The sequence below is a fragment of the Solanum dulcamara genome, chromosome 7 (assembly GCF_947179165.1).
Source record: "Solanum dulcamara chromosome 7, daSolDulc1.2, whole genome shotgun sequence".
Taxonomy (NCBI): domain Eukaryota; kingdom Viridiplantae; phylum Streptophyta; class Magnoliopsida; order Solanales; family Solanaceae; genus Solanum; species Solanum dulcamara.
Window position 1 is genome coordinate 1,766,603 of NC_077243.1, and position 25,370 is coordinate 1,791,972.

The window sequence follows — 25,370 nt, forward strand, 5'->3', positions numbered from 1 at the left end:
GGGCATAAGAAACGACACTTTTAGCCCATTTCTTGATTTCTTCCTTGAACTTCTTAGAATCGAGATGTTTCAACGATTTCATTCCAGGATCAATTGAGATTTCCATGAAGGAGAAGCAGCTGTTGAAGCGTCCACGCTTTGCTGCAGCTTCATCGTTCTTCATAATTTGCGTCCCTTTGCTGCATGAAGCAGCTGCTTCTATGGGAATGGAATCCTTTTCCATCAACTGATCCCCAGAATCAAATCGTTTGTTTGTTATTGAAGGTTATGCGATTTAGAGCCACTTTTATACCCAAGGGAAATGAAACCAGAGGTTTCCAAGCGTGTGTAGCAAGGAATAGTTCTCTACAATAGACTTTTCAAAATCTCTTGCAGGGAGTTTGTGCTACTAGTCAAACGTCCAGTTACAATTAAAGCGTGTTAAATTGGTGTTCCTTATTCTCAAATGGAAGGCCAAAAATTACTATAAGCTTCTTGTATTGTTTTTTTCTCTTCTTTCTACGAGGAATAGTTGTTACCAACCTTGAATTCACGGAACTTATTAAACTCTATAACTAATACCAAGTTCTCTGCACGTTTGGACATTATTTGTTAGGAAACTTTCTTCGATAATCCACCAATCATGTGAGGAAAAATAGCCATATAAAACTAGACCCCACCAACTCTGAGCTGTTTTGGAAGAGTAATATGTAGCTTGAGCCAATGAGGATGCAACAGAAACTGTGTTAATACATACGATATGTTCAGATGTCCTAATGGCTAATCTTACAGTTTCCTTGCAAGAGGAAGTTTGGAGCCAAGAAATTATTAATAGGACCAGTACTTTTCTCTTTGAATACTATATACTCCTTCCTCGGCCGCAATGAAAACCAATAGGGAGAGAAACAACCATGAAATGATTTGGCTCAAACAATTTGACCGGACACAAATTATTACTATCCAAAAGTACAGTACTTCTCTTGTAAATCCATTAACCAAAAAGTTATTTTAAATGGAAAGCTAAGCCAAAATTAGTTTTAACAATTTGGGCCTTTACCCCAAACAAGATCATGACAGTTAGCCAAGTAAACTCACTTTATCAAGGGCACCAGAAGTCACTCTTCAACGCAAATCAAGCCCAATGAACAACCTCATATTCGCAATTGGAATTTTCTCCACATACTATTAAAACATAGAAATATAGGCCTGCAACTTAGCAATTTTTAAGCACATGTAAAAAATCTAAAATGGAAACAAATAAAACCCCAATCTAGACATCATAAATTAATGTAGACAGTCTTTTAAAACTCTGATAAAGGATGTCAATTTTAGCTCAAAACTAGAGAGATTGCTCTTGCCAATAGCTACTTAAGAAAGAAACATAGATAAAATCAAACGCAAAACTCTGGTACTGGAAAAAACCCATGCAGTACAAGTCATACATAGTAACATTTCCTAGCATGAACTCTTAAGCTTGTCTGTTCCTCTTCTTGGCACCTGACTTGGTGACCTTGAGACTCCTGTTCACAGCACTCAACCTTGCAAGAGCTGCCTTCTTCAGATCTGGCCTGTAATAGTTGTCTCCGACCTGTACAGAGTAGTTAAAATATATTCATACAAAAATGTGACAATACAAAGTTGAGTAAATAGAAGTTATTAATTTGGCCAGGACAGTATTACAAATTGAGTAAATAGAAGTTTCTATTTAGCCAAGACAGTATTACAAGTGTTCAGAAGTAAATCTCCAGAAAAGCTTAGTACCAACTAGCAAATTCGAAAAGACAATCAGCAAGAGATCTAATATTGAGAAAAGCACAAACACATCAAACTTTTAAAACATCTCCAAAGAAAAAAAGAAAGGCAAATGGTAAAGAACAATAGCAAATAAGTCAAACTGATTCCTGTGTGATTTTACGAATCAAGTAATATCTCATTATTCCGCATATGGATCGTTAAAGTTGGCTTGGACAACTCAACTAATCAATTCAATTATTAACAAAAATAGAAATTTTAGGACTACAAAAAGAACTAATTCTCCAAGCTAAAAACCAACCACCACTGCAACAAAAGTCTAACTAAAAAAGCCTAGCATGAATGGGGAAGGGCAACAGCAGATTCTAAGAAAACAATATGTTTTAAACTTGATATTACAAAACTCAATCAATCTATAACAATCTTGAAAAATTCTATCAGCAGAATTTTATTATTGATGGCTTTATCACCAGGCATAGAGCAATATTTGTTAGTAGAAGTATAAAACAATCCTGAGTAGGCCACAATAACAGAGAAGCTACACACATAAGATTTCATAAGCCAAACATTGCCAAGATGCCAAGTCAGCATGATTTAGTTGAGACAAACAACTGCATAGAATATAATCTAGTAAAGCTGCGAACATAGGTGAATTGAAACTCAACCTGGTTTGTTACAGCCTTGGCCATTCTGCGGAATTCCTTCTTCATCACAGATTTGTTCAGCAAACTTGAAGGCTTGTTTTGCTTCTTGGTCTTCGAAGTAGCAAGCAAAACAGATTTATCTTTGCCCTCGGGCTGGATAGTCACAGTTTTCTTGTTTGCTAGGCCTAAAAATCATAAAAGCATAAAACGAATTGGATTCACCGTCATTTAATCAATGCCAAATTAAAGTTTCTCAAACAAAAAACCCAAACCAGTAATCTACGTTGGGCAAACCTTCTACAATTCAATATATCACCTCATCAAACATAACAAAACTCAACTTCAATAGCAAAATCGTATGTATACACTTAAAAAATCTCAAACGACATGAAAATTGCACGTTAAACTTCACAATCAAATAGTAAAAATCTAATCACGTAAAGAAAAATGACAATTACATTTACGCAATAAAAATTAAACATAAATACAATCTAATCACGATAAGCAAATGACAACTTCAACTGATGATATCAATGGAACAGCATCTCGATCTAAGAGTTCTAAGAGCAAAAAAAATGTCCATTGCATAGAGACTAACCAGAGTGCTTGTAAGAGTGAAGGTTGTAGAGATTGTTAGGTTCTTTGCTGAAGACGACGCCGGCGGTACCATTACCGAACTCCTTCACCAAAAAGGAGTTGTTCTTCTTCACGATCTCCCATACTAGTTGCCCTGGAACTGTTGTCATTGCAAATGGATTCCTAGGGTTTTTCTTCGACGGCGGAAAGAGGAGGACGCTGAGAGCTTAAGATCGCAAAAGTGTGCTACATTTCTTATATATATTGGTATCTAAAACCCTAGGCAAGGAATGTGGCGAATTGGGCCTATTAATTTACCGAATTGCCCATCTTTTTTTTTTTTTTTTCTTTCGTATATATATGCTTGAGAAAGAAAATATTTTAGTCCAAACTTAATAAGTTCAATTTCTTTTGTATACTCCCCACCAATTTATTTAGTTGTTTTTTTTCTGAGATTGAAGTTATTCTAAATTTTGATTAATATTTTATAATGTATTTTTTCATTATATTAACATATCAAAAAATTATAATTTATAATATTTTATATAATTTTTAAATATTTAAATTTAAAATATTCGGTCCCCTTCTTTTGTTTCTTCATACACAAGAAATAACCATTCTTTTTTCGCCCAACCAAACAAATTTTATGCCTTTTCCATGAACACTTTCTTCGAATTGACAACATTCGGTGAACTTTTATTTTCGTTTGGGCTCTTACTTGCTAGCGGGATAAACGGTGATCTATACTCAATGATTTTGCTATAGGTACCCTTTTTTAATGCAAAAAGTACTTTAATGATAAACTTACGAAGTAAAAGTGTTTTTGAATCATAATCACATGCAAGTAATGAGTAGTGACATAACTATATCTACTGGACTCATAAATTTTGACTAGTTCCAGTTGCTGTAACATAGACAGAAACCCTTCAAAATTCTGATCAGACTTACATAACAAGACCATCTTCAATCTTCACCTCATAGAGGTGAGTGAAACTCATTATGCAGAAAGCTCCGCGCCTTTTCATTTTCAAATTTCGTCTTTCAGTCTTCAACGTCTCAAAATACAGAAAAAAAGGAAGGGAAAATTGTAAAATGCACTGACTAGTCGTGCAATCCATATCATAAATATTTAAAAACTTGCAAGTTATTAACCCTCTAAAATCAAAGTTGAAGAATTGAACCAATCCTAAAATCAGGATACCAACTTTACACCTCTGCTAATGTTACATTATATACACCAACAAAGCAGCCAATCAGCAGAGTTCCTCAACGCCACATTATCCGCAACAGTGATCACACCCTGTTATTATACAGAAATGATTCAACTCCGGAATCCAGACTGGGCTGCTTCAAATCAGAATACCTAAACGAATTCTCTCATAGTCCACTAACTCTGATCATTCTGATCAATGGAACATTATTCAACCAATGCTTGGTACAAGAGAACGGTGGGCAGGTCGTATTGAGTTATTTAATGCTTCATTTATCCTACTGAACACTATTTTCAAGGGGACACAAGCTACCGCAGGTCCTTTAAGCTTCTCTACCACAGGTTTCTTCTCTCTATTTTGCTGGTGAGAACCAGTTAAGGAAGACAACTTTCTAATCTTCTTTGAAAGGAGGCCATTTTTCCGTGTCTTGGGCGACTTTGTTGGTGAACTACGACGTTTCACCATGTGATGCTTAGTAGAAATCCTGCCCGCAGAACTCAGCTTAGATTCATAAACAATATCCACACCTTGCAAAGCTGAGCTGTTCTCACCGCGATCCTCATCCAAGTCATAGCTGCTGCTATAGCACTCAGATCCACTGACTAGCAGATTATCACAAAAGCCATCATCCAAGACTTCAACTGTGAGGGGGTGACCTATGATAGGCTGACCATTCAATTTGCTCATTAGAGAGATATATGGAACATGCTGTGGATGATAGCTGGCTTTGACCTCAAGATTAACATCATACAGTGAAGAATCAGCAATGTGGTGCCTAAGAGAGAAATCTGATGACTCATATTTGGGGTTAACTGTAAACCGAGACTGACGATAGGGTAGCAACCTCTGGGGAGTAAGCTGGTCTGCTGTTGGCCCCTTCATATGAGCTTCTCTAAGAGAAACATTCCTGCTCCAACCTCGCAACTCATCCACTTGAATTTCCGTAACTGGTCTTGACTTCAAACGATAGTTGTCTACTTTCCGACCTGGAGAAAGAGGGAATGAATCATGATCTATAACAGCCAAATATACATTTAATTCATCTTTCAAATCACTGTAATTTCCAGAAGCTTTCTTTTTAATCTTACGTGTGTGCCTCGAATTCCTCTTTCCTTTCAACTGCCATTTTGAAGTTCCTTTTGCCATCCTCTGGCTGAAACAATGGAAATCATCACTATCAGAACTAGTGGAGCCTGAGTCATTAAGCTCCTCACTCCCAAACGACTTAGCTTCAACTTGGCTTCCCTGGCTAGACTGTGCCCCCACACCACATTGAGCTTTCTGAGATGTGCAAGATACTATAGGAGACGAGCCTGTTTGGAGAAATAAAAGACATCAACATAAATCAGACAGAAGAACTGCAACCATGTGAAATTCAGAAATATAAAATCAGAAGAGGAACAATAAACAGGGGAAGAGAAGCTTTTTTAATAAAATTGCTTCAGAAATCATTGGCAAAAAAGCTATAGAAACTCATAACATTGATAAGAAAAGAAATTGAAGACAAATCCATGTAGAAAGGGAAGTGCCATGACAAGTTCACACACAGAAAAGTGTAGTCTCAACACAAATCCACAGGAACATATTTTTTACAGTTCCACAGAAAATAAGTTCTTAATTGAAACAATCAGGGTTGAGAAGTTTTTCTAGAGTGAATGCTAAGAAGTCCAAGATGAATAGACGGCTGGTGTTTAAAGTTTGTGTATAAAAATGACAGCGTCACTCATGTGGAACATGAGATTAAAATGGGTGCCTCTACTAATTAATCTGCCAAACTCAGCCACAAACCCCAACATCGAGTAGAGAAGAAAAATTGAAGTATGAAGAATGACCCACTCTAAGCAATACTTCTATAATGCAAAACCAACTGCAAACTTAAGAGGAAAGATTCCCAAAACTACCAATTCACTTAGTTAACTAAGTTGTGTCTGATGCCTAAGACCAATATGTGAGGCTTCCATGAGACATGGAACACATTAGTTTAGGTCCTCCATAACTGAAGGGAAAGGAAATCCTGTTGCATGTATGCTCTTTTACACCATATTATGCAGAGGTTATCCACCAGAAGATTCCAAGGAAAAGCAATGTGGATCTCCGACTAACAGATCAACGAAAAAGTCATCCAAGGCCCGCTTTTGCTACCATTTTCAGTGCCTGCACTAGTGGGACATGTGCAACAAGAACTACAAGGACAACATGTATTGTGTTCGCTCCAGAGCATTGGGGTCTCATGAATTGTCATATGATTCCTAAATATCCCTTTCTGTAAGAATGAGCCAGTCTTCTTACAATGCAGTATAGTAAGCAAAAAGGGCAGAGAAGTTCAATCGTCTGATGGGGGCTTTTAGCCCAAAGGGAATTGAAGTGTGGGCTTAAATGGAGAAAGGTACTAGTGAAGAATGTGTGTGTGTGTGTACATATGCATATATAATGCAAGGAAAAATAACTACAAAGATAACAATAATATTTGGATAAAAGATCAGAAACAATTATAACTAGCAAAATATATGGTGTAAAAAACATGACGTTCAAGTTAAAAATTTATTTTAAATAATCTGACATAGATGAAAAGATGTAGTTTTACGTTTCTTAAGAAAGTTTTCTTAAACTAAACACTTCATTCCTTATTCCTAATCACTAAAAATTTATTCATAATGTTTTTTAACAGTCGATGTAATCAGTTGTCAAATATATTTATAGTTTAGTACCGTCCACTTATAGATAGACCCATCGGTATTGAGGTGCAGGCCTTAAATCCTTAGAGCCTACACTATAGGACCACCTAAGTGAGATCAAACGCACAACCTGGCTTTCGCTGAGTGCTTAAACACACCTCAAACGAGCCTTTAATAACACTACTACTACTATGAAGATTACAAACAGTGAATGCAAAGAAATCTCTGCTAATGCACATAATACCTGCAGATTGCTTCTCTTCTGCAACTAAGGGCACATCAAACAACCTGTCAGCAAAACCATTCTCAGACAACCCCAAAATACTGGAAATTCCATTCTCTTTCAGTTCATGTTTAACAAGGGAAGAATCATGAGTGTGGCCAAATGCATCCAATGGTTTTCCATTCCCATGTGTAACTGAGATACTATCTGTGTCATTATTTAGTACTGCAGGAAAACTTTTCCCAGACTCATTAGATTGTATAGCAAAAACTTTGCTTTCAGATGCCCCTGCAAGAGTAGAGCCAGTTGGACTGGAAACTTGTTCACACATGATAGGAACAGACACCATTGTTGTACTCTCCAAAACCTTTGTCAACGGACGGCGACGGTTCTTCCTCTTTAAGAAATCATGAACATGTGCCACCTGAGATCGCTTCCTTTTCAGAGATGACACAGCCCCCATCCCCAGGTCATCAAGTCCTTTCATACGTTTACTTCCCTCAGTTCCATCATCCTCTGAGTCGTTTGGGGTTCTCCTCCGTGTCCCACAAACAGGTTGCTCCTCAGATGCAATTGTAAGATTTGGCGCCTCGAATGATACACCAGATTGAGACAATTCTTGAGCAGAATTTGAATTATTCTCGGAACTAGTCAGCTCCTCATCTAACTCTTTACCATCTTCAAGAGGATTAGATGAAGTATGTGATTCTTCCATGGTATGTTGTTCTCCACCTTCTTTATCTATTCTTGAGAAAAAATCTGGATGGTCTTTCCCAAGACGAGCACTTTCAATCTCTAGAGCATGAATAATGGCATCCTCTCTTCGAGCATATTTGACAGCCTTTTTTGAGGTGTTAGCAGCAGCAGCCTTAGCTTTCTCAATACATTCATCATATTCCCCACAACGAAAAGCTTTCACCCGCTTAGATTTTTCAAGATTGTACCAATCACTGAAACAGCAGCAACTATTACACACTATATCAAGAGTGGAGCTAAAAGGAAAAGGAAAATATTCACTTCAACAGTTGGTACTCTTTAAAGTGGGATGAGCAAGGAAAAACCAAGTCCATGTAAAAGATAAAAGACAAATACTGGATTAGACAAAGTAGAAGACATAGGATTGTGAAAAAGGAACACCATAAGTCGAATTGTGGAAGCATTAGCAGGCTAAATGATAGCAAGGTAACTGATGTCTCCTTTTTCTTTATTTTGCAGACCAAAAGTTAAGCAAAAATGTAATATCTCCAAAACTGGGATAAGCTAGTGCAACTACAGATAAAAGACTAAGATGCTTTTAGTCCCTGCAAGAACTTTAAGCCACTTGAACTGGCATTAATTTGCCAGGAACATGTAAAACTGGATTCCACAATGGGAATAGATGAAAAAGGGTTCCAAACCACTGAGCAAGAATCGAACATAGTAAGCTTAGCTAGCTTGATAAATCAACTTTTACCAATAGAAGGAGGATACCCCATGTTGCCAAAATAAAATCCTGCACGTCACATCCAGATATGACGAAATGCTTACAACACTAGAAAAAGTCAAAAATCAGCATTGTTACTTAACAAATGCCAATAAACACCTAAAAATGTGATCTCACTGTCTACATTAAACTTTTCAAAGCCAGAAACTGCTGAGCGTACTGCATAAATGGCAGAAGCAGTATAGACCTTTCACGACAAATAAAGTACTATAAGAAAGCTTAATTAAGATACTAAAACCTTGACTAATAGAAGCAGATGGAATAGATTGCTGGACCCATTCATCAAGACAAATCATACAGTCCTAAAACTCCAGTTGCCTAATATTCCAAAATGCTGAATGCCCCCTCCATAATAATAGATGAAGAGTTAAGACTTGACAAGAAGTTATTTCTGTACGTTTTTTATATTTTCATAGTCAGAAGTAGCTCCCACAACTTCTTGTTTCACAACATGGCAATGAGATTCCTTTCTCAGTTCTATAATCTATTATAGGTGGAAAGTGAATTGACACACACTATGTCTTAACATTTCTGTTCCAAATAGACACTATAGCCTATAGCCATATAGTGACTTGTGTGCAGGAGAACCTAGCCAGCCAAAAGATTGAACGATACACTCGGTCAACTCCTTTCCTTCACCGGACTCTACAGTCTACAAAACGAATTCAATGTTCATTTTGTCTAGCTGCCACTTCTAAGCTAATTTATCAAATCCTATCCAAATTCTAAGCATACATAACATCAACTTGTTGCACAGAGGAATCTATTCTCTTTTTCATCCATCTTTGACAAGTTTAGGAGTGGAAACTATAATTTGGATTAAAGCAAGAGAAAACAAAAACTGGAGGAGAAAGGACCATGGTTTAACCCTTGAAAAGAAACCATTAGAAGGAATAAATATGTCCACACCTCCAGAAACCACCAATCATCTCCAGTTCAAACAAACAGCAAGAAGAAGTGCTAAACAAAGGCTGCCCTTATAAAAAACAATAAATAAATAGAAAAGGCAAAGTCAGCTAAGAGATAGTAGTACAAACAAAAGGAAACCCACAACAATGAAAGAAAACAAAAACTTACACACTTGCATCCTCTCTTCCAAGGAGTTTAACGGGAGTTCCTAATCTTGGTGAAACAGAGCAACTCTGAGGTAACTCATCTGAGCCCAAAATCCGACCAGGCCACCACGACCCATTTCGCCTGCGGACCCACACCAGGCCCCCAACCGACGTATCAATGGCTTTGACAACAGACTCACCAGAACTTCCCATCTCTTTCAAAGTCACCCGAGAATGCAGGGTAAAAAAACCAATTGAAAAAATCCCCAAATTCAGTCAATCCACAGCATTCCTACGCATCCCAAAGCCCCACATAAATCACCTCTTTATCTATCATCAAAAAAATGCACATAACCCTTTAAACCACATAACCAAAAAAAACTTGAATTAACAGAATTTTTTCAGAAAGAATTGAACCCTCACATGCAACACAAAAACCCAGGTATCTAAAACATTAAACACCACCGCAAAAAAACAAATAAACCAGGCCAAAAAAAAAACAGAACGAAATCGATTGAAGGGCTTTTGCCATAGATAGATAGATCTAGCTGGAAAAAATCTTCGGTTATGAATATGATTCGTTCCTTATTTTTTATGAAAAAGAAAAAACCCACCTCCATTTTTTCTTCTTATTTCACTTTGGAGGACATTGAGATTTTAGTTTCAGAGAAAAACACTACATATATATACAAGAAATAAACAGAGAGAGTGAAGTGGCCGCCGCATAGAATGAGAAAACTTGATGAACAAATGAAGTAGAAAAGAGTGTCTTCTCTGTACGAACAAATAAAAATGGATCGAATGTACCCTTTTTAGTATTTTTTTTTTCTCTTCCAAAACAGAGGAGAGAGAGAGAGAGAACCGTCTTCGCTCGCACGCTCACACTGAGGGAGAGAGGGAGAGAGGGTGTGTATGTGTTTTCTTCTGTAAAATAATATAAATTTTATTTTTGGAAAAAAAAGTGTTGTGATTCAGCACGACAGGTAGTACAATAAGATATCTACACCTCTATTGTGGGGCCTGGCTTTACTTTTGATCGAAGAAAACGTGTCCCTCAATTTTGTCATAATTGCAATAACTTCTCTCACGTGAAATAAGTAAATTGTTGCTTTGACCCTTAACCAAAGCATTGATTAAGTGGTTGAACGCTAATTTTTGAGGGATTAATCTTCTCACCAGAGATAGCATAACGTATAAGCAATAAAATGATTTTTTTTCATTCAAGCACATTAAAGGCTTAAAGCAAAAATTGAAAAAAAAGCCTAAAATTTTTTTTAAAAAATTAATATATTTTCTTACGAATTTTATTCTTCTAACTTTGTAAGAATATATTTATTTTATTATATTCATAAACGTTGATTACTAGTTAGCTATTTTAAGAAAAAAAAGACATTCTCTTAATTTAATTTCCAAACCATCAATAAATTACACTTTTAGACGGGGATGATTAACATTCCCTTCTCTTTTTTTTTTCTTGAAAGAAAGAAGAAATAGAGTTTGTACCATTATTTATTATATTCATAAACGTTGATTACTAGTTAGCTATTTTAAGAAAAAAAAGACATTCTCTCAATTTAATTTCCAAACCATCAATAAATTACACTTTTAGACGGGGATGATTAACATTCCCTTCTTTTTTTTTTTCTTGAAAGAAAGAAGAAATAGAGTTTGTACCATTATTTATTATATTCATAAACGTTGATTACTAGTTAGCTATTTTAAGGGAAAAAAGACATTCTCTCAATTTAATTTCCAAACCATCAATAAATTACACTTTTAGACGGGGATGATTAACATTCCCTTCTTTTTATTTTTCTTGAAAGAAAGAAGAAATAGAGTTTGTACCATTATTTAGTAATCGTACAAATTTGGGAAATAATTTAAGGTAAAAGGAAATTGATGTAATTTTGGTGAGATACTATAAATATAGCAAACCTTATGAACTCAAATGTCACAAAAAGAAATCACAAGGACGCTTTTTGATCATTACAAAGAATTGATTTTTAAGTGTGTTTGAGATCAACGGCTCTGATTTCTCACTATCACTGTGAATTCAGTGTGTTTTCTTTACCCTAGATTCATGGAAGTGAAACTCAAATACGACGTCGTAGCCTTCTTCATTGGTTCTCTTCTCTTTAGGTTTTTTTTTTCTACAGCTCTCTATCGAGTCTGTCTGCTATTTGTATGATCGCGAAGCAAGAGCAAGGAAGAAACTCCTCCAAAGAACAACAATGACAGGTAATTTCCCTTAAAGATTTGATTTTTCCCACAAAATTGAGCTTATTTGATACTTTTTCTTGATTTTTCGTTCGATGTTTGAGCTGTTGCTTTATAGGTGGAAGATTTTTAGTATATGAGCTGTTTGCTTAGTATTTTTACAACTTTTTTTTATGTAATTGGACGAAATCATAAAGTAACAAAACTGAACCATTTTCTTATATATAAAGTAACAAAAATTAATTTTAATACTTAAGCTACACATTTAAGTTTGTGACAAACCCTGAAAATATGTGCTAGGCATATGTTATACAGAATTTGAATATATTGGTGCGCATACAATTGAATTCATTGATTGCAACCACTATATCCCTCTTATTAGAACTTTGGACTAGACTATGTGCAGGAACAAGAGATGGAAATCGAAGCATTGGAAGCAATTCTTATGGATGAATTTAAAGGTTCACAACCATCATTTATAAGTTGTAGTTTCTTTTTGCTCTATGTTGTCAAATCTTATCTGATAACTTTATTGTGGTGGTTCTGTTAGAAATTCACTCCAGTGAAAGTGGGCTCAACACTTCAAATCGATGCTTCCAAATTACTATTTCTCCTCAGGTACGTAGTAATTTAGGTATTATTTACTACTTGGCTATTCAAGATTGATGATATGACCAACATAGTAGTGCCTAGGGACGGAATTATTCTATTAGTAGTTGAGCTTCTGTTTGGCCCTGTCTATTGTTGCGCTAGCGAAAAGGAACTTTACATCTTATTGGTTCCTTCACTGGTGGTATTTATGCTGTTTTGATTACTATTATCATACTTCTTACAACTTTGCTTTTTGTACAGGAGGATGATGAAGAAATTACACAATTATCAGGTTTTGCTATTTGTCTCGCAGTTATTTCCTCTGGAGCTCTCTTCTTTACTTATTTTTCATCAAGTAATGAACTCCCGCTAACAATGATTGGTACCAAATTGTTGGTGCAGTTAGACTGGCTTTAATATTCTCTCACACAGAAAAATATCCGGATGAACCTCCACTTTTGAATGTCTCAAGGTAATTTAACTTTGCACTAGGATGTGTCATCCCAGGAACCTGTAGTATTTTCTTTATTTGCATACATTGTTCTTTCAATACTACATTACAAAGAGAATCATCCTTAAATTCTTTTGTTGCCTGTAATTTGAATTGGACTCTTACCTTTTACCCATAGTTCAACATATCGTAAATGGCATGTCCTCTTATGTAGTTTCTTGCAAAGATGACAAGCTGTGGGGAGACTAAATAAATAACAAACTCAAATTTTAATGTGGTCCAGCATGCTTTAATCCATAAGTGAGTGATCCATTATTGTGTACTTAAAAACGGATTACAAGCTTCGCTAATATTCTTAACAGCAGATGTTAGTAGAACTCATTTTTATGTCGACATAACAGGAGGTGCATAGTAGCTATCTTAGTTTTGCTTTACTATTATGATGTGATACAAGCAATTTTGTTCAACTAATACATCTAAGATCTCTCTCTTGTTTTTTTTAGTTTAAAAGGAATTCATTCTGGAGATCTTAAAATACTGAAAGAGAAGCTTGAACAAGAGGTATGTTTCAAGCTCTGATCATATGCAATACGCTCCTGAGTAAATATTGTTTCTTCTGCTAGTTAAAATTTGGCTGATTATTGTGGCAGTGACTGACCCCACCCTGAAGGCCTCAAAAAGAAGCCTTATTCTCTCTATCTTTCCTATCTTTAATATTTAGCTACTGATGTGGAATAATTTACAGGATTGACGAGTGTTGTTCTTTTGTAATTTCATGCACTTGTTTTTTATGTCTTAGCTTCTTCTATGAATGCTTGCATTCACAGGCTAAAGAGAATCTTGGCATGGCCATGATCTACACATTGGTCTCATCAGCTAAAGACTGGCTATCTGAAAGATTTGCTCAAGAGAAAGACGAAGGTGTTGAAGATGATGAAGCCAAAAAAGAGGAAGTATGTTTTTTGTTGTCCTTATTGAGTTGTTGCATGCGAAATGAGCTTACATTAACTGCAAACTCGAGAAGTCATAAATCGAGGATTCCAGTGATTTTGACACATGAATCATGAATTCCCAACTTCTATTGAGTAGACAAAACCAGTGTTATCAAAGGCGAAAAGCGCAAAAAAGCTCTAAGGTCAATTGGGGATTTAAGCACAAAGCGCGAATAAAATGTGGGTTTAATGAAGGCGCAAATTGGAGAAAAAAACATGTATATGTAGTCCAAGACTAAGAATTATAATAAAAAAATAACAAATATATGAACAAAGAAAAGAATTATGCTAAAGTGAAATATCAATTATTTAGTGTTGCCTTTTTACAATTACGCTCATTGGCAAGGAAAAGTATGTCTTATAGCCTTGATGAAGACATTGAAGTGCCCATGAAGTGAGGCAAAGTGCTCAACATGTTTTGTGCCTTGCTTCAGGGATTAAGCACGCCTTTGATAACACTGGACAAGACCTGGTTGCTTTAGTATATGATTTTTATAACTATCCACTCAATAAGAAAGGGAGAAGAAGGAGGGGGGGGGGGGGATATAAAAGGAAGAAAAGCCATGTTCTATTCTGGTGGTACTTGGAATCAGGCTCCAACATATATTTTTCTAATGTCACTTTATAAATTGAGCTAAAAATATAGTTTGTGTTTTGGCTTAAGAAGGGGCAGCCAGGCCAAGATATTGGGACGTACTTGAAATCTACCCGAAGTTGTCAACAGTGTGAGTGTAGTGATGTTTGCTAGTTTGAGCATGAAAGTGATAAGACGGCTATATCTGTCTCTCAGTCAAGGTAGTCAGAGATGACCAACACTTCAATTCTTCACTTTTGTTAGTTAGCCTCTTCAGGAAACCTTGCAGATCTAGCTTGCATCTACATATTTATAAGCAATTCTGTGGTGCTCTTTTGAACTACCTACTGGACAATCATCAAGTCACTTATTGTTTTGATTGATTGGCCTTGAATCTTGATCACTTAATTGTTATTGTTCATTTTACTTCAGGTAATTGTACCACATGGAGAAGCAGTTACTGTTGAAACATTCTTGGCATGGAGGGAAAGATTTGAAGCGGAACTAGCTCTGGAAAGAGCCAAGTAAGTTTCTTGCATTCGCTTCTCGGTCAAGGTTGTAGCACTGAAGTAGTTCTTCATCCACTAAACTAGAAGCATTGTACTTACTGAAATGCCAGTGCAGCTGCATACAGTAAAAACAAATCATCAACTCTTAATCTGTGAAGATCTTAAAATCTTGGGCAACTTTAGGGGCACTTTGTTGCCAGGGTGAACTGTTTATTCTTTTTCTTATTTGTGGAGTGCAGGGACTTTTAAACAGGTTTGTGTGTCAGATATTAGGAATTGTTGAATCGACGAATATATAGACAGAATGTGTTGAGTATTGCCATATTATGTTACCTCTTAAAATCCTTTGCTTTCAACATTTTTTCCCTAGAAACTTGTGGCTGGTCAACTACTTTTCTGCATTTCCTTTTCTCTAAATTTGGCTATTTTGTTCCTGATGTGCAAACCATATATCAATGTTCAGGTTAATGCCAGATGCAGCACTTTCTGTTTCAAAGGAAAAGAAACTGACAGGGAGGCAATGGTTTGAAAGTGGAAGAGCCAGTGGGGTAATGTATTATATTGTGTAGTTGCTGTTTCCAAGTTAATTATGAAATCATACTATATTAATCTCATCAATGCCTGCGTTGCTGAATTGAAATTTTATAGTGGCCATCAAAATGATTTGTGTTAAAGAGGACACCGAGCTATAGTTTCAACTTTGCAGATACTGACCAGAATTCCATAAGACTATCCCATTATGGGAAGTCTGTCTCCATTTTTTGTGTTTAATAGATGTGAAGGCAATGTTATATTAAGACAAAAGTCCAATTCTCTTTGCTAAAATATACTAACATTAGTCCTAAGACATGATAACAATGTATTGATGTTTTTCTGCATTCAGCTGGATTGAAAATGTAAGATGCAAGCAATAAAAACCTTCTGACCTGATTTTTATGAAACTCTTTAAATATTATCTCAGTATTTTCCCTATTATCTTTTACTTTTGTGTTGTCAGAACTTTTGATGTTAGTGAGACAAGGGTTAAGGGGCTCAGAGAAAAGAATACCTATATGATAGAAGTGTTGCTCTGGGCCCTGTTCCTTTTCCTTCTGATTAGTCCAGCTGCTAGTAATGTTCCCTGGCCATACATTAATTTGAACGGTTAAAATAGTATACTGCATTCAACTGTATTGGTGAATGATTGTAAGTCACAAGTGTTTGTAGTATGTAGTGGTAGCTCATTTGGATTGGGTGTGAGGTGCTGTTGCTGCTTAGGCAAGGTTGTGGGTTCATGATATGGCTATGTGTGCTTGTTGCTAAATTTTTTCTTTCTGTCAACAGAAAGCTGCAGCAGCTATTGCTGAAGAATCTGATGAAGATGTGGATGATATTGATTTTGATGATGATGATTTTGAAGGTCAATTTTCTTGTTCTTGTTCGTGTTTTACTTCTGTTTATTTGTTTGTGGATCAAAATGACGTGATTATTTTTCTCTGTAATTTTTTTGTGTGTGTGATCAGATGATGAAGAAGAAGATATGCTTGAGCACTATTTGGCCGAGAAAACAGATTCATCATCTCATCCTTGAAGAAAAGCCAGTTAAGATAACTTGTGTTTTATGCCGAATGCGGAAGTATTATTTCGCTCATTCCTCAATTGTTGTAATGAGGTATTTACAGGTTATACCTGTGCCAGTTTTGGCCCTAGATCAGACAGCACGAGTGCTGACCATATGTTTACTAAGAGATAAATACACTTTTTTATCGATAAAAGAATTGATGATGCTTGTGTATTTCAATTTAAAAGTTGCTCATCTGCCTCCTCTGGGTTTTAGATATGTTCAAAACTCTCTTTCTCTGTTGAAGAGTTGAGGGAGAAGATTTACTAATACAGACCAATAATGGAAGCAGCAACACTACGCCTGTCTTACCACGAAAGCTAGAAGCCTAGAATGCTCTAGGTGGTTCAGGTGTTTTTGTTGTGTGTGAATTAACAAAATATAATTTTTCATGTTTCAACACTACCACTTAAGGCTGGTTAATTGCGATATCTACGCATTTTCGAAGTACTTGCACATAATCATTTTTGGGTCTCCACACCTTCAATTGAAATATTGTTTGTTTGTTTTTTTGTTTCAAGTGATTTGGTATCCAATACACTCTTATTTGAGATCCTCAAATGATATAAGAGGGATTTACAATCTATTGTGGAAATTATACCAGAGGGGTTTGCATTTTGCATCTGTGTTGATGAGAGGTTGCAGATGTAAGCGAATCAATTAAGACGAGGTAAAAAAAAACAGTATATAAAGCTAAAGCATAAACTTTAACTGGAAATGGATTGTTAAATCATAGTACTTTATCTTTTTAGTACAGATAAGTTACAGATTATGAATGAACACAAGTCTTCTTAGGGAGATCTTTCCCTTGTAAACACTCTTCTTTGGATTGCTCGAATCAGATCCAAGTTGACTGATTCGAGGTGAAGTTCCTTATGTCTCAGTTTTTGGAATACTTGGTTTGAAGAAATAAGAGTACTTTTTTGGTTCATCTCCATATCTGTAGTTCATAGACACAGAAGATGCAAGTTTCAGGAGACTTTGTTGAGCCTTCTGTAAGACTGTAGTTGTCTTTACTTTAGCTATATTGGAGCCAATAGCATCTAAATACCATCCACTTCTCCCCTTAAACCCTACAATCTGGCCACCTTCCATTGGCATTGAAAATGGTGTTCCTCCTTCAACACCAAATGGTCCAAATTTTCGTTTGTTGCTGCTAAAAGTGAGGGATCTTATAACAGGACTGCCACCATGCACCACCGGAGAATAATAGCCACTAACACTCGTCAGATATTCTTCTGGAAATTGCAGCTTAATCTAGAATTGAGATTCCTTATAGGCATTAAGATTCGTAGTGATAACATGATTTGACGGCAAAAGGCCAAAAAAGAGAGGAGTTCAAGGTAATTATATATGCAAATTGTAAAGTGTCCTACATTAGACAAGGGGTAGTTGTCTCCTTACCAGTTCTTAGAACATATTCAATTTATGAAATAATTTTTATGGTTAAGTTACACCTAAGACCCATTTCTTCAACATGATATCAGAGTCAAATGCAATCCTATTGTTGGTTTATCCAATAAAGAACTTGACCCACTCGTAATAGTTAAGAGAGTGGATTGTTATCACCGATATGGTTTTGGGCTATCTCATTCTCATCAACTGCCTAATGTCCATTTGATTTTTATATAAAAAAATGTGTTAAATTAATTGGTAACCTGATAAATGGTAACTAACATGCTATAATGAGTGAAACTACACTAGTATCAAATTTTCATGTACTAAAAATGTGTTACCTGCGCAGTTTTACTGCCTCCAACTCCTCCATGCTTCTCTGATGAATAAGGCTGGCCATTTTGGTCATAGATCACAGTGATGGAGTCTATACAAAGAGAATAGACAAGGGTAATTTCTCTCACTCCATTGAAACTACCATCATCCAAAGGGGCTCCACCATGACCACCCCATGATCCAATGACGATCCTCTTCTTTATTTCTCTTCCTTCGTCCTTCTCCACCCTCTACACGCATTTTATCCGCGCAATATTAGTCCATCAATCTTACAATAGCATAGCCCAAACAAATGAAACTAGCCACATTCATAGACGGATCAAAACTTTAAATTTGATAACTTACCCTGTCCATCCCGTAAATGCAAAGACAAGACTCCAAAACCTGATCAATGTGATTTCAAGAAAGGACCGGTTTTATCTAGTGGCAGAAGCCAACCCATTGTTGTTGTGTTTATATAGTGGGAGAAGCCACTGTTGTAGCAGGACGTATCTGATTCCGATTTTTACCATTCTTCAGAACCTTAGCTTTACATCTTTCCTAAATGCAGTAGTGGAAACTGTGCAAATCTTATCATGGTTGAGGTTTTGGGGAAAGAATCAGATGCGTATGTCTAAGGCAACATAGACGGAGAGTAGCAGTGTTTATTCCAATAATAACTAATGCACCTTCTTTTTATCAGTAAAGGAAAGATTCCTTCACTTGAAACCAGCACTAAGAAGGCTGAAATATGTACAACGAAAAGTCTCAAGATAGTTCCCCTCTGATATGGAAGGGAGCTGATAAAATTTACGAGACAGAACTATTGTCCAAATAACATGCAAAAACCAACCATCACAAAATGTAGTTGACGAATTATTTAGATACTCCCATATAAAGTATCAACCAAAAATCCGATAAGCTTGTCAGATAGTAACATAATCTAAAAAAAATGAAAACTAGTTCAAATATGAATTAATAAGTACAGGCAATGCATATATCCTATGAATTACTCATCAATATCCGTTAGCTCTGTTATCTCTACATCTTCCGGCAGAGGTGAGGGCTCGCTCCATTTTAGTTCCAAGAACATACTAGGATTCTCCGCAGAGGAAGCATTTGGAAACAGAGACATTTTAACGCCTTCTAAATAATGTTGCCAGCATTTCTTTGAGTAATATTTACAACAGCTAGGAGGAGTCTTCTCTTTGTTCAATATCTTCTCCTGTATGAACTGTATTCCACAAAAAAAAATAACAATGAGTCCTATCCACTGAAGTGGAAGAAGCATTGAAGAACCAGAAAGTATGACTCAAGGATCCAATTAAGACGGGTCATCTTACCACGAGGAGGTCACTTGTGAGAGATGTCTTTAAGGTAAGAGTTTTTGGGTGAAAATCTCGCAAGTGACTGTTGAGAAGATTTTCCACCATACTTGCTGACTTAGTCAATTGTATCTTGTATGCTCCGAAATGAGGAAGATGAAGTCCTCTCAATTCCTCATAGATATTCACATCCTATAAATGCCACATGAATAAATAAGCAAATAATAAAAAAATATGAGAAATCCATAAACAATCAGTGTTGATAAGCAGTTTGACGAGTTTGAAACCTGTTTGGAGGCAAGAAACAACTTGAAACCTTTGCCATCAAACCCTTCAATGAATTTATGCACTAACTTCTGTTTTTGGGATTTCAAGTGAAGCTTCACTTCTTGCAACCGTGAAGCATTCATGGAAGAAAACGGCAACTCAGCACCAGTATATTCAAATGAAAGTAGATTTGGTGCATCAATGTTGGCTTCCTTTAGTTTGTGGCACCTTACCAGAGAGAGTTTCTTCAGCTTGTCACTCAATATTGTAATTCTGTGCAATGTATGGCATTCCAACAGGAACAATTTTTCAAGTAATGGGAAGTGGGAGATATGTTCATGAAAGGACTTATCTGCCATATGTCCATGCTTCAAAGTCAAATTCTTAAGATTTCCGCACCCTGCTAAGATTAATTTGCACCTTGAAGATTTCTTCCCATGGAACAAAAACGTCTCAAGATTGGGTGCCTCAAGTTTGACCGACCTGAGGCTGGATCGCTCATGTACCTCAAACTTATTTAGTTTAGGCAGAGATGAAACATGCAAGAATTTAAAACCATAGCAATTGATCAGTCGCATATCCTCGATCAAAGGGCAGCCCTGGACAAAATTATGAACAATATTCTCATTGATACGCATTGCTTTCATGGATAACTCCCGCAGGTTTGGGAGAATTATGGCAGTAGAATCACCCACTCCACATCCGTAGAGCTTCAATGAAGTTATTGTCCTGGAAGTAAAGACAACCTCAGGCAGAGAGTAAAATTTGCCATCCATTTTTGCATGGATATCAAGCTCATTAACATTCTTGTCAGTGGCAACACTTATCCAGTGATTCATAAATGGAACCAAAAGATGAACAGAAAAGAAGACATGCAGCCTGAATTTTTGTATACTTGGCAACTGGTCAAGTCTGGTTGCTAAGGTATTCTCGACAAACAGAATGAACTTCTGTATTAATGGAAGCTCTACACCCCCCAGGGATTCCTCAAACACCTGTTTGAAAATTGAGCTCTGTTTCTCCACTGGTAGAGGTTGGAGATGATCCCATTTATCTGCAGCGTTTACACATTGGAAGTGCCTCTGATCAAAATAAAAGGATGTGAAAGATTCCCAAATGACTTTCCACTTCTTAGACAAAATGCTAGCTCTTGCTAAATCCGCTGGCCAGCGGAGAAGACAAAGGATGTGATGTAAAATGTGTTCAGGCAACTCAGAGATCCTGTCCGCATTAAGTGCTCTTTCGTCTGTGTTGGTGATCTCCGTCATCTTTCCCTTTTTTCTATTTACCTTTCTCTGTGTCTTGCCTTTTCGTTTCCTTTTCTTCATTAGCGTCCTGTCTTTGCAAAATCTAGAGACCCTTCGTATGGCAAACAATAAGTGTAGAATTTTAGACATCATACTGTTGCCAAAAGATCATTCGAGAAAGAAAAGTCCATTTTATTAAAAACTACGTAAGTAAACTCCATTTCTCATCACTTGAGCACAATGAGAAGACTAAATCTGTAGTTCCAGCGCAAGCTAAATCCCCAAAGAGATCCAAAAGGAAAACAAGACAATCCGAGATCAATAGAAGGAAAAAAATAAGGAAGGTATCAATCAATTTTTAACCTGTTTCACCAGGTTATTAAAACAAAAAAACCAAATGATTTTAGTGATATTTGTGCCAAAATAACATTCTATTGTAGAATGCAAAGCAACCTAAGCATAACCATCTTAATCAGCCTGAAACCCTAAATGCTAAATTGGGTAACAACTTGATTGTACCGTTTGGCAAAATCTAGAGACTCTTGGTTTGGCAAACAATAAGTGTAGAGCTTTAGACATCACACTGTTACCAGAAATTCTTGTTCACATTCGAAAAGAGAACTCGATTTTGTAAAAGCCTCCATTTCTCATCACTTGAGGTCAATGACAATGAGAAGACTAAATCTGCAGTTTTAGGGTATAACGACGAAACAAAAACCCCAAATAGACCTAAAAGGGAAACAAAACAATCGGAAACCAATAGAAGAAAAAATAAGGAAAGATATCAATCAATTTTAACCTGTATCAGCAGGTTGTTAAAAACAAAAACCCTAAATAATGTATGCATAAACGTCATATAATGACAAGTAACAGAGAATCGTAGACGCTCAGTTGATTGTCAGTTCAACTTATTGACGAGAGTTCGTTTATACACCTTCTAATCCCCTCCCCAATTTTCCCTTCTCCTAACCCTATATATTTAACAAGATTAAAAACAGAACGCAAAGAAACCTAATCATAACCATCTTAACAAGCCTGAAACCCTAAATGCCAGTAACAATTTGATCGTACCGCTTTTGTATAGATAATCTCAGAGAAAATCAAAAGAAAAATGGGAAATTACCTGTGGTGGCTGCAGATACTTGGAATTTGGGAAGACGAACTGTGTTGATTGGAAATCTTTTCACAGTCAAAAAATTCATATAGGGATGCCAAGAGGGCGGAGCAGGGGTGGATCGGTTATGCGGAGCGAGGCCACAGGACGGATTGAGATAATTGGAGAAATTTCGCAAATAATTAATATAATAAATTTAATTAGGCTACTTATTTATAATTTATATATTTACAGATTGTAGATATAATTTAAGCTGTTTCGTTTGTATAATTCGCAAGTTTGTATAATTTGAAAATTTGTATAATTCATAAATAATTGAGTTATTTTTATATAAACTCGAAATAACAAATGTATACAAATACAAATATTTGAACTTTAAATAGTTATACAAATTATATAATAAAAGGGCAGTCCGATGCACTAAAGCTCCCGCTATGTGCGGGGTCCGGGGAAGGGTCTGACCACAAGGGTCTATTATACGCAGCCTAGGCTATTTCCAAGGCTTGAACATAAAATTATATTATATAAATTTTAAATTATACAAATTCGAACTGTATTTAACACTAAATATTAGTGGTAAATTGTAAATTAGCTAAATTATAAATATATTAATTGATTAACTAGCATATATTTAATTATTCGCATAATTTTCCCTTCTTTTAAAAATTGATAGGAAAGAACGGAATTGATTGCGAATCTATGCGAGTTTAAACAAAATAAAAGCTAATTAAAAATCAGTTCATTATTTCATTTTTGAGTGAAAAATTGAAAATGTGAGTTTGCATTAATCCATGTTTTCTATAAATTATGAACTGATAGGATCGTAGAAGACTATAAATTATGAAAATGTGAGTTTGCATTAATCCATGCGAATCTATAAATTATGTTTCATAATAAAAATAGGATCGTAGAAGACTTAGAGCCCGTTTGGATTGGTCTATGAGTTATTTATAAGTTGTTTTCAGTTTTTTTGAGTGTTTGGTTGACCAACTTAAAGTAATTTTATGCTTAAAATAAGTCCTAATAAATAATTGGGTTTGTTTGGATGGACTTATTTTAAGCAGCTTATAAGTCAAAAAAATAAATTGGACTGCACCTGTTTTGTTTTAAACTTATAAGTAGTTTTCAACTTATAAGTTAGTTAAAATAAGTTCATCCAAACAAGCTCTAAATGAATAGTATTGTCAATAAGTGTAGCTAAATTACTATTACAAACCAAAAGTAAAAAAATCTCTAGCCAAAATAATTTCTAATTATGATTCAAAAAAATTTCTTCTACGTCTTCTTTACAAGTAGATCCATCACCATGTTCCACTTCCTAAAATTATGTCAAAGTCCCCATCATATGCCACTACTTAAAATCATAACTATGAATAAATAAAATAAATTATTACATGATAATAACATAAAACATAAGAGAATTATGCACAATTGTTAATATGATACTACGCTATGTATGATATTTAATTTATAATATTTCTAGTGCAATTCAAAAATATTTCTATCAAAAAGAAGAAACAAATCTAAACTATACAATACATCTGCAAAATAAAAATTGAATGTATTAACAATTCAAAATTATTATTTCTTAAAATTTAACAAACATTATAATCACTGCACTATATAATTATCAAATTAGAGTTAGACGCAAATTAACTTTTCGATCGATCACACAAAAATGATGCATTAAAAATATCACCATTATCAAAATTATCTTATCGTGAAGATTTTCTTGATCTCTCTCACACACATATATATATTCTAACATTAAAAAAATTCAGTCAAATACATAAAAATGATATTTCGACACTGTAGTTTATAGCGGTATGCTTTAATTTTTTGAACTACATACTCTATCTTCTCTCCATGGAATCACAAAATTTTTCATTTATGAAACTACATAACAATTGTTTTTTGCACATTTATAAAGTTGTTTAATCCGCTATGTAAAGCATAAGACATTCATAAGTGTAAACGATGTTATTATTATTCATTTTAATTTTTTTTAAAAAAATCATTGAGTACAATTATAATTTGTGACTCAATTTTTTTTTTTTGATGGTAATGTTAAACATAGTTTTCTAATAATTTTGTTTATAGTTGTGTTCAAATAGTTTTTGCACTTATTCTATGTGACTATAATGATTTTATGTTTAGAAAAAAAAGTGAGACACTCATGCAGATCTTAAATCTGCAATTAATTAGTAACTTTATTAATTAAAGAGGGATAAATGAGTTTATTATTATCAACCAAGTAAAATGGTTGTCCACTTAAAATGGTGGATAGTCCATTTACTTTTTAAGTGGGTAAATTGCCACTAATATTTTCCTCCACTTGTAAATATGGCTATAAATATAGCCTTAAACTTCAATGTAAAAATACACAAAACATATAAAAGAAGAGAATTACTATTACTCTCTCTATTAATACTTTCTATATTACTCTCTTGTTCTTCTTCCTTTACAAAATTGTCAAGTAAGTTAATTTATAACACGTTATCAGCACGAAGCTCTAATTTTTCAGAAAACTAACTTCTATATCAGGTATATCTACTAAAGAAATTTAATTTTTAAGTTATCTTTGTTACTTTCAAATTAATTTTCATCATGTCAAACTTGTCAAAATTGGAATTTGTGGCACTTGATATTTCTGGTAAAAATTATTTGTCATGGGTACTTGATGCTGAAATTCACCTTACCGCTAAGGGTCTTGGTGATGCTATAATTGAAGGAAATACAGCATCAAGTCAGGATAAAGCAAAGGCTATGATTTTCCTTCGTCATCATCTAGATGAAAGCCTAAAAATGGAATACTTGACAGTGAAAGATCCACTTGAATTGTGGAAAGACTTAAAAGGGAGGTATGACCACCTCAGGGCAACGGTATTGGCAAGGGCTCGTTATGAGTGGATGCACTTACGGTTTCAAGATTTTAAAAACGTAATTGAGTATAATTCTGCTGTATTTAGAATAACTTCCCAATTAAAATTATGTGGGGAAAATATAAATGATGAGGACATGTTAGAAAAGACACTAACTACTTTTCATGCCTCTAATGTAATATTACAGCAGCAATACCGTGAAAAGGGTTTTAAAAAATACTCTGAATTGATATCATGCCTTCTGGTGGCTGAACAACATAATGCCCTATTAATGAAAAATCATGAAGCCCGTC

General features: G+C 35.3%; 5 protein-coding genes across 8 annotated transcripts; 1 reads left to right on the top strand and 4 right to left on the bottom strand.

Moving 5' to 3' along the window:
- Window positions 1–1,250: 1,250 nt before the first annotated feature.
- Window positions 1,251–3,209, bottom strand: LOC129895803 (60S ribosomal protein L28-1-like). The gene is made up of 3 exons (XM_055971573.1): window positions 2,974–3,209; window positions 2,397–2,560; window positions 1,251–1,567 (listed from the first exon to the last, which is right to left on the bottom strand). Exons 1-3 carry the CDS (start codon window positions 3,119–3,121, stop codon window positions 1,448–1,450), a joined length of 432 nt encoding a protein of 143 aa, XP_055827548.1. The 5' UTR covers window positions 3,122–3,209; the 3' UTR covers window positions 1,251–1,447.
- A 739-nt stretch (window positions 3,210–3,948) lies between these two features.
- LOC129894080 (uncharacterized protein At1g51745) lies at window positions 3,949–10,508 on the bottom strand. 4 transcript variants are annotated; one of them, XM_055969593.1, is made up of 5 exons: window positions 10,213–10,508; window positions 9,621–9,890; window positions 7,082–8,025; window positions 5,251–5,475; window positions 3,949–5,148 (listed from the first exon to the last, which is right to left on the bottom strand). In XM_055969593.1, the coding sequence occupies exons 2-5, from the start codon at window positions 9,809–9,811 to the stop codon at window positions 4,373–4,375; spliced, it is 2,136 nt and encodes a 711-aa protein (XP_055825568.1). In that variant the 5' UTR covers window positions 9,812–9,890; window positions 10,213–10,508; the 3' UTR covers window positions 3,949–4,372. The 4 variants fall into 4 exon arrangements, with proteins under 4 accessions (XP_055825568.1, XP_055825566.1, XP_055825569.1 ...); XM_055969591.1 differs by having other exon boundaries at window positions 9,621–9,928; XM_055969594.1 differs by having other exon boundaries at window positions 7,082–8,010; window positions 9,621–9,928; window positions 10,213–10,507.
- A 1,159-nt stretch (window positions 10,509–11,667) lies between these two features.
- Window positions 11,668–16,719, top strand: LOC129896873 (uncharacterized). The gene is made up of 11 exons (XM_055972854.1): window positions 11,668–11,836; window positions 12,211–12,276; window positions 12,366–12,433; window positions 12,668–12,698; window positions 12,809–12,878; window positions 13,361–13,418; window positions 13,685–13,810; window positions 14,856–14,947; window positions 15,396–15,480; window positions 16,256–16,331; window positions 16,435–16,719. Exons 1-11 carry the CDS (start codon window positions 11,830–11,832, stop codon window positions 16,500–16,502), a joined length of 747 nt encoding a protein of 248 aa, XP_055828829.1. The 5' UTR covers window positions 11,668–11,829; the 3' UTR covers window positions 16,503–16,719.
- Window positions 16,720–17,220: 501 nt separating this feature from the next.
- Window positions 17,221–18,984, bottom strand: LOC129896874 (jacalin-related lectin 19). Its single transcript, XM_055972855.1, has 3 exons — window positions 18,609–18,984; window positions 18,269–18,493; window positions 17,221–17,789 (listed from the first exon to the last, which is right to left on the bottom strand). Exons 1-3 carry the CDS (start codon window positions 18,615–18,617, stop codon window positions 17,406–17,408), a joined length of 618 nt encoding a protein of 205 aa, XP_055828830.1. The 5' UTR covers window positions 18,618–18,984; the 3' UTR covers window positions 17,221–17,405.
- Window positions 18,985–19,110: 126 nt separating this feature from the next.
- LOC129896872 (putative FBD-associated F-box protein At5g56700) lies at window positions 19,111–22,359 on the bottom strand. The gene is made up of 4 exons (XM_055972853.1): window positions 22,205–22,359; window positions 19,855–21,193; window positions 19,586–19,759; window positions 19,111–19,476 (listed from the first exon to the last, which is right to left on the bottom strand). The coding sequence occupies exons 2-4, from the start codon at window positions 21,160–21,162 to the stop codon at window positions 19,252–19,254; spliced, it is 1,707 nt and encodes a 568-aa protein (XP_055828828.1). The 5' UTR covers window positions 21,163–21,193; window positions 22,205–22,359; the 3' UTR covers window positions 19,111–19,251.
- Window positions 22,360–25,370: the final 3,011 nt, after the last annotated feature.